The 9,544-nt window shown below is 49.9% G+C and overlaps 1 protein-coding gene across 1 annotated transcript; it reads right to left on the bottom strand.

The window, feature by feature from the left end:
* Nucleotides 1–1,686: 1,686 nt before the first annotated feature.
* LOC124696785 (cytochrome P450 94B3-like) lies at nt 1,687–3,255 on the bottom strand. Its single transcript, XM_047229459.1, has one exon. It carries the CDS (start codon nt 3,247–3,249, stop codon nt 1,687–1,689), a length of 1,563 nt encoding a protein of 520 aa, XP_047085415.1. The 5' UTR covers nt 3,250–3,255.
* Nucleotides 3,256–9,544: the final 6,289 nt, after the last annotated feature.

Below are 9,544 nucleotides of genomic sequence, written 5' to 3'. Positions count from 1 at the left end.
GAGATCGGAGCGCTGGCGTGCCGAGACGCCCGGGCATGGCACGCGAGCGCTCGAAAGCGGTCGGCGAAGTCCTCGGACCGTGGTGGTGAAGGCGAGGCGTCCCGGCTCGGCAAGGCGGCTGCCACGGAGGGTCGGCCCAAACCGCCGGAGGCACGGGTCGCGGAAACGCTCCCAAGGCGGCATCCCGCCCTCGTCCTGCTCGAGGGCGTAGTACCAAGTCTGCGCGGCGCCCCGTAGGTGATAGGAGGCGATCCATGTGCGGTCGGTGCTGAGCGTTCGCTGCCCCCGAAAAAACTGCTCACACTGGTTCAGCCAGTTCAGGGGGTCGGTGGCGCCGTCGTAGATGGCGAACTCCAGCTTCGTGAAGCGGGGCGGCTGCGGTGCCACGGGCGGAACCTCGGGGGTGTCCGCCTGGCGGCTTGGGTTGACGGACGTGCTTGCGGCGAAGGGCCCCGCAAACCCGCCAGGACCGCCAGGGCGATGGGCGGGCGGCTGGACCGTCGTCCGCGGCGCAGTATGGGTGTAGACGGGCGCCGCGTCGGTCCACGTGGGGATCGGCGAGGGCGACGGCGGCCACCACGCGGGCCGGCCATGGCTGGCAGCGGAGGCGGACGGTGGGGGCGGCGGCGTAGCAGCGGCCGGTGGCGGCGGCGGCGGAACAGCGGTCGGTGGGGGCGGCGACGGAACGGCGGACGGTGGGGGCGGCGGGTGCTGGCCGGCCCTGATCTCCGCGAGCTCGAAGCGGATGGCGCGGAGGCTGTCGGCGAGGTCCGCCAAAGTAGCGGGCAGGAGGTCGAGGCCCGTGGGGACGGCGGCGGCCTGGTCTCCATTGTTGGCGGCGGCGGCCCCCTGCAGCGCGTGAGCGCCGGTCATGGCGGCGGGAGTGATGTTGGTGGCGGCGGTGGACGTGGCGGCGATGGTCTCGACGGGGGGGCTGTTGAAACCCATGAGACCTAGGCAATCTGATACCAAAGTGGTAGAGACTAGGGTTCTACCGGGTTTAGGGCGAAGGTTGTAAGGGTGGAAGTGAGGGCGGAGAGGTTGGGGAGCTCGGCGCCGGCGGCTGGGCGCCGTCGCGGAGGAAGAAGGAGGCGGCTAGGGCTGGTGCGGCGGGGCTAGGGTTCTCCCGTCTCCCTTCAGGAGACGAGACAGTAATGATACTGAATTATTGTCTGATTAATCTTGAAGGGATACAAGTGTTTATATAGGAGGACGGCCTCCTCGAAACCCTAATTTACTTGGGCTAAGCCCCTAATTTACTTGGGCTAAGCCCATAACTAGCCACTAGTGGGCTTCCTACGTGTATAGGTCAAACCGACCATAACAAAGTTACTTATAAAAAAAGGCTTGAGTTGCACTTTTCTGGCACAAATGTGCAATGAAACGAGTTACACTTTTTCTTTGAATAGCAGTTGCACTTTTGTGAGGTGACTGAGACTTAAGAAAATCTAAGTTAACTTAGACATAGACACACCCAAATTATAATGGTACCAGACAATGATACAATCGGGCAATGTATTTCGACAAACGTCAGAAAATAAAGGTGTTCAGTACTGTAACAAATCTTCTCTTTACTTTTCTACGAAGATGCTTATTGCAAGCTACAATATATCAATAGTTACAATGGATTTATTTTGATTGCTGGAGTATATAGTATATACACAATGGACGTCCTGGTACTGGTAATCAATCGCCTCTAGCCTTCACCGTCACCGGGAGCCCGTCCGCCATCCGCAGCGTGATCGACGGCACCTGCCGTGGTCGGTACCCGCCGTCCACCTCCAGCATGAACTCTTCCAGCACGGACGCCACGATGGACTTCATCTGGATGTACGCCATCTCCTTCCCTAGGCAAATCCTCGGCCCCGCGTGGAACACCGAGAACCGGAAAGGGCTCTCAGGCCGGAACGTCCCCTCCGCCGGGTCCAGCCACCGTTCCGGCCGGTAAGCCGGCGCGTCCTCGCCCCACACGGACTCCATCCGTCCCATCGCGTACGAGTTGTACGTCACGAACCACCCCGCTCCCACCGCCGTGCCGTCGGGCAGCACGTCGGCGGCCTGCGCGTACACCCTGTTCACCGGCACCGGCGTGTGCAGCCGCATCGACTCCGTGATGGCCGCGTGGAGGTAGTGCATCTCCCTCAGCTCGTCCAGACCGAAGCCGGCATTGTCCCGATCGCCCTGGGCTCTGCGGGCGCGCACCGCGGCGACCTCGTCGCGGATGCGGCGCTCCACGTCCGGGCGCGAGGAAAGCTGCCAGAAGAACCATGTGAGCGCGGAGGACGTGGTCTCTCGCCCGGCGAGCAGGACACTGATCACCACGTCTCGGAGGACGGCGTCGGTGCAGCTGTCGCCCTGGCTCGCCATGAACCGCGACAGGAGGTCGTGCTTCTCGCAGGCCATGCGCATCTCCTCCCGTCGCGACCGGATGATGCGGTCGGCGTAGCCGTGCACCATGGCCACGGACTCGCGGAGCCGCCGCTCGGAGCCCAGGTTAAGCGCCTTCTTCACCTTCCAGAATCCTGGGACGGCGTACCGGAACCTGCCAGCACTGATATTTGCAGCGTCACGGAACGCGTCGGCGAACGTGCCGCTAGAAGTCTCTTCCTCCGGGGAAGCGCTGTCGCCGACCTCGTCATCATCAGGGAGCTGGTGCGGGTCGTGGTCGAAGGCGACCCGGCAGATATTATCGAAGGCGAACCGCTCGAGCGTGTCCTGGAGGTCGAACGGCTGGCCGGAGCTCACCGCGCGGCGCAGCAGCGGGAGGAGCCTGCCGTGGAGCTCGCCGTGCACGCTCTGGGCCACGAAGGCGCGCAGCGAGCGCGTGCTGAACTCGTGGCTGGCCGCCTTCCGCTGCGCGCGCCACGCCTCACCATCGGCGTTCAGGATGCCGCGGCCGAGGAAGTCGTGGAGCGTGGACGAGAAGCTCGGGCCCTTGGGGTAGTTCTTGAAGTTGGCGCGCAGGACGTGCTCCACGTTCGCCGGGTTGGCGGTGATGACGCCCGGCGCGGCGCCCGGCCGGCGGAGCACGAGCGTGCACGTGGGCTGGCGCGCGAGCACCTCGGTCATCCAGTCCATGACGCGGTGCCGGTTGGCCAGGAACTGCGGCAGGTGGCCGAGCAGCGGGTACGGCCGCAGGCCCGGCGTGTGCTGCGCCGCCACCTTGTTGTCGAGCCTCCGGGCTCGAAGGACCAAGACTGCACCGAGGAAGAAGAGCGGTAGCAGCAGCAGGAAGGGTGCCATCGGCATTGTCGCTAGCTGGGCTCTAGCGGCGTGTCAGGCAATTTGGGATCAACAGTTGATGATCTCCATCATTTAATTTGTAGTGTGTAGGTGAACGGGACGAAAATGAGTACTACCGCTGCGGTGGAAGCACCCTCGCCACAGGTGATTTCAATTGCTGACCGAGCAAGTCCTGCCGGTTTGCCAAATGGAACGACTGGTCCTTTTTTAAGCTTACTTTTCGTAAGTACGTTTTGTTTTCTTCAGGACTATTAGTTGCGTTTGCAGTTTACTGACGAAACGGCAGCTCAACATTGACAAGTTCCCGCGGCTTTGACTGGATTATCTGTATGCGTCACATCAACGCATTGACAGACCGATAGTTTTTTTTTGCGAATTACAGACATCTTACAAGTATGTACATACACTTGCCATCTTTTTTTGCGGGAAAAAATGTATTAATTAAGTAATAGGAGTGTCATCCTGATTACAAACTAAACGAATCTCATCTGATCCAGAGCCGATTCAGACATTGGTGCAAGTCAGGACGGAGTAGACTATGACTTACACCATTAGTTCTCTACTGATGTGCACAACATTGCACTCTCTGGCACTACCGCAAAAGTAATTCACTTCATTGATCAACCCAGCATACGGAGATCTATTCACTGTGTCCTCGTTGATCATTTGGACCGCTTCAAGGCAGTCGCTTTCTACAACAATAGGACAGTCTGACAACTGCATGGCCAAGGATAAACCATCGGCACATGCCCTCAGCTTCGAGCGGACTGTCACAAGAAACCAGGTGCTGGCAAGCAGTGAAAATGACAGCACCCTAGTCATCTTGGAGGATCATGCCAGCTCCTCCCGTGGCGCCATTAGCCACCCAAGAGCCATCAACATTCAGTTTCGACCAACCTAGGAATGGCTTGGACCATTTAATTTGGATAGTTTGCTTTCAATCCGTAGCTTTCTTCTTCTCTGGCTTGAGGCACCAGGCTAGTTTGAATCTTGGTGTGCTAGAAGTGTCATTGTCCTCCTAACCATCCAACAATGTTGATTTTCAAAACTAGGTTTATGCTCCACCTACACCCTTTGTGCATAGTTTTTAATGGATTTCCTAGTATCTTATATTCATAAATTACGTCATTATTTCATGTGCCACATCATTATTTAGTATAATGTTCTTTTTTTCAGTTTTGGAGTAGGCGTGTGCTATCGTTTCCCATAGCATCTGTGCTTTGTTCAGCTTCCAAGCAGTTTTTGTACTCTCTTCAACTAGTTTCAGCCCCAAAGGGCAGTAGCATTCCTTGTGTTAATGTTAAGATTTGGCGCGCGGCAACACGCCGCGCCTGTGGTTCTGAACATATACAATATTTGGCAAGGATAGAAACTATATTACACAAAACAATATATTGAAGTACTAAATTATTTTTGTAGAATAATCTGAAACTACAATACATAACTTTTACACTTGTGTCTATTGCTGGGAAATCTTCTTTGTTATTATTCTCGTGGCTTTGGCTGGACAGCATTGTTAAGAACGCTGCTTAATGCCAAAGCTAGCATTTCAGCACTGGTTCTGTTGGTGCAGGTCCTGCATAAGTGTAGATGTTTCGCGTTGGAGACAGTATGTCTAAAGGTTGTTTACATGCATTTCTCCGCACTAGGATTACTAGCTTGCAAATGCAAGTTCTTAATCTTCTGATACACATTTTACACAAAGATACGACACATGGCATCGTCAATTTCTTGTAAGGAAGAAAACTGAATTATAAGTTGCATATCTGGACAGAAATATGAAGCATGAGGTTGCTTTCAATATTCAAAGAAATTCTAAATAACATGTATAGTATGTAAATTCATCCAGGTCCAATATACCACCGTTTCATCTATAACTTCAATGATGCATCTCATTTTCCTCAGGAGTAACATTTGGCAATCCCATCGGTATTCCTAGAATAAAATACATTTGCAAATGTCCAGAACCAAGAAAACAGAGCCTGGACTCAACAAACTGTCACGGTAATAGAAGACTTTTTGCAAGTTTATAAAGATATACTTCAAGTCTATTTCACTGAAAAATTCCAGGTTAATAAGAGTATATGCAATGTTGCAGGAAGTATTTTCCAACTTAGAGTGACAGGAGGAATATTAAAGGCCCAATATAACAGTACAAATCTCTGGACAACCGTAGACAATAAGACAGAGGAATGGAAAAGAAAATAGCAGACATAAAGACAGAAGAAATATTATGCAAAACACACATGCGGTTGTACTAACACCTCAACTTGCATTGGGGAGTGCACGTGCTAGTATGAACCTTTAAGCAGTGGGTGTCCTCACCAAAGTAAAAGGATATATTCAGTCCCTGGCACTGAATTCAGATTGCAAGTCAAACCTTTTATCTTGAGTGTACACAGTCTGAGAGAATGTGCAGCCAAAAGAACCATTGTCAGGAGTTACCTATATCTCATATCATGATCTACCAAAGTCTTTTCAAATAAGTCATTCTTCAATCATTTGGATTCTATCGAGCAAAAATCATATCAGATGACATGTCGATTTCAAGGTGTTCATGTGTGTCAGACTGACAACCAGAGAAATAGCAACCGCAAGCTAAACTGATGCACCCAAGAGAGAACAAAAAATCTTTCAGCACAACAAGGAGCACCACACTTGAAAGGCCAACTTACATCGCACCGCCAGCTGGGCACATCACAAACGTCATGCGGAATATTACATTTTAGAGCCATGAACACAAGAGTCAAAACCATCAATAGGTTGCAATACGTACGATCGAACGCAAATTTGTAAAATCTTATAGATGCGTTGTAATATCCCAGGTATTGGGGTTACAAAAATAGAGGAAACAGATGTGTGCATTGCATTCATGCATAGAAAATCTGGGAAATTTTCGCGCATTCATCTAAAACACAAAGTGATCGAGGTTTCTCTTGTGTCGATAGAATTGATGTGTGTCATCGACACAAGTGCGATAAATTTCGACATGACCTTATTGATTTATTATGTTTTCGAGTGAAATAGTTTGAATTCAAATTCAATTATGAAAGACATAATTCAAATTATAAATTGAATTGGAATTTGAAATTTAAACAAGTATGTAAATATAATATGTAAAAGTAAATACACTTGTTAAGTCCAAATAAATAAATGAGTTAACTTTATTACAAATAACATTATTCAATAACTTACAAGCTAGAAAAGAAATGTAAAATTACAAAATAATAAAAGAAAACCCTAAAAACTAAATCTTCATCTTCTCAATCCTTATTCTTCTTTTCCTGCAATAAGAAAAACAAAACAAAAGACAAACAAATAATTGTGTCATGGTTAGAAATGTTTGCCTTCACCTTTGGTGAGGCAATATTACTGTTGGTGGCTAGCTAAAGGGTTTCAAGAACTACTCTTGATCCCTAATGATGATTAGAGGGAATTAATTCTTTCTTAGGCAACATCATGAAGAAATGGATCATATAAGGGACAGATGGGTCATTTGGATCATGGAAAATTACCAAGAAGGCAACCAGGAACTAGAGGCAGTAGTAGCTGATCCATATCACAAGGCAACATAATTTGAGGCAACAAGACAACTGTTTAAAATTTTCCCTCTAATCTAGCTAGCAACCATGAAGGCTCACAAGTTTATTTAAAGTGATCAGTTTTGACATGGAAAAGTCAAAATGATCTTAAGCAAATATTTTATAAATCCACTTGTTAATTAAGCAGTGGCTTAATTAATATTAAAGTAACATTTACTTTACAGAGAACAACCATAGTGATTAAGCAATCAAATCATCCGGTCATAAGCAGCCAGCTCACATAAGTACTAGCTATAGAGTCAAATAAGGAAGCTCACGGTGGTATCCTCAAAAGAAAGGAAAATAGGGATGGTTATCCATGCTCATCCATAACTTGCACAAGGGAGGAAGCACCCAGCTTGGTAACTTGTACCCTCAAGTGGGGACCAGCTGTAAGCAGCACACTCATCCCATCAGAATTGGTGTGCTGTCGACCCTACAGACAGCAGCTCAACAGTATTAAAGCAAAGCACTAGCAACCAGCCACCACACTCGCTACACACCAGCAGATTTATTTCTGCAGTTCATCCATCCAATCCTTGCACTAGCTAAAATCACCAAGACCGGCAACTAGATCATTAGGAGCTAGCAAAAAGCCAGGAGGTGGAGGCTACCACAAGAAGGATAATTATTTCAATTTACAGAAGCCAAGCTACCAAGAGCAGCAAATCTGGTTGAAGAGGATTAGAAGGAGGAATTCTCTCAGACGTGCATAGTGGTGCTATGCATGATCATCACAGAGAAATCAGCGGGGCAACATGTGAGTATCTGTTCTTATCACAAGTTTGTGCCTCAGCCTATGCATCATTGGCAAGGCTACAAGATCAAGTCAAATCTGTTCTTATCAGTTTATAACTATCAAATAAGGGACAGCAAGATCCATCAATAAAACCCAACCTTGCAAAATAAATCATTTCTAGTTGCTAATTCACAACTAGATCATATTCAAGAGATCAAGCACAAGCATCTGTTCTTATCAGTATTAGATCACAGAAAATTGTCAGGGACACATAGCAGCAGATCATGTTGTTTAGATCTACTGCTATGTACACTCCATCAGGGAGGCATCACAGCAGCAGATCTAAAAGCAGCAGAAGCCACCAAGTTGTTCAACTCAAGCACATCAAGCTAATTTCCTAGCTTGCATAGCCAGCAACCATCCATATTAACCACTGTCATATGGACAGTACAACTCCAACAAGTAGCCACACTTGCAAATCTTACCAAATAAATTTAAATCATTTTCCTAGTTAATTCAACTAGGAATCATCGCTAGCATATATTCACTGTCATATTGGACAACTACATAATCATCAGTTTAAGTACAAGGAAGCCCACAAATAAAGCATCCATATATAAGCAGCAGTCCATTGAACGCATCTCAACGCACCGCCAAAACAAGCAATCACAGGATACACATGCCAAGAGTGCATATCATCCCCAATGGAGGCATTACCAATTAGCACTTACCAGTTTTATGTGAATTAGTTTGCCTAGCCAAGTCACAGCAACAAATCAAAATAGCAATAACATAAGCCACCAGGAAAGCTAGCCCACAAAATCTAACTCCACTATAACATTTTGGGGCACCTATCCATTAAGCAGATAGTGTAGCATGTGACAATCGGCAGAGGAGTGGAGAAGGAGCTCACAGTACCCTGTAGAGGAGATAGGCGAGACAGAAGACACCGGGGTTGCGTCGCAGCACCGTCCCGCCGGCGCAAAAGGAGATGTAGGCGTCGCGGCGAGCAGCGGCTCCATCACGCCGGTCCCGGCACCACAAACCATCCCCAACAACCAGTACAGCAACGCAACAGCTACGGGGCGATGACGCCGGGGTTGCAGAGGATGCCGTCCTGCCGGCGTCAATGCTAGTGGCGGCGGCACGGCAGTGAGGAGAAGGCGGAGGTTGACCTGTGTCGTGTGGACGCGGCAGCGTCGGTATCGTCCGGCGACCGCCGAAACAGCGAGGGCTAGGGTTAGCCGAGGGCAGGGCCGCGCGTGAGCGCCGGTCGGCGTCGAAGCAGCGGGATCTGGCGGTGGTTACCGTGGCGGCGCCACGCCAGTGAGAGACGGCGCCGGAATCGGCCTTCGACGGCCGGAATAGGAGGCGGCTAGGGTTAGTCTGGGGCACAAACCTCGGGTAAGGGGTGATACGTCCAAATTGCATCACTATTTTATATCATAATTTGCTGTTATTCATTGATATATTTCATATTGGGACACAATACTTATGTTATTTCCTCTATTTTGCATGTTTCATGATTATTTGGAGATCGAGCACCGGAGCCAGGATTCTGGTCGGAAAAAGCACCGTCGGGATGCAATATTTCGGAAGATCAATTGTGGAAGGAAGTTTTACAGAAACTCCTATTTTTCCAGATGATGGAGGAAGCCAGAAGGGGGAGCCAGCTGGACCCATGGTGGGCCCACACCATAGGGTGGCGCGGCCCATGGCCTGGCCGCGCCACCATGTGGTGTGGGGCCCCCTCGGCCTCTTTCGCCTCTTTTCTTCGCGAAACCCTTCGTCCCGAAGACCTAAGCCACGAGAGGAATCCTCACGAAGGGTTACGGCCGCCTCCGCGGGGCGGAGAACACCGGAGAGAAAAGAGCTCTCCGGCGGGCGAGGAATCCGCCGGGGAAATTCCCTCCCGGAGGGGGAAATCGACGCCATCGTCATCGCCATCAAGCTGGACATCATCTCCATCACCATCATCATC

This window comes from Lolium rigidum, chromosome 3 (assembly GCF_022539505.1).
Source record: "Lolium rigidum isolate FL_2022 chromosome 3, APGP_CSIRO_Lrig_0.1, whole genome shotgun sequence".
Lineage (NCBI taxonomy): Eukaryota > Viridiplantae > Streptophyta > Magnoliopsida > Poales > Poaceae > Lolium > Lolium rigidum.
Note: the sequence above shows the minus strand (reverse complement) of the source record. Positions and strands in the feature narration are given on the sequence as shown.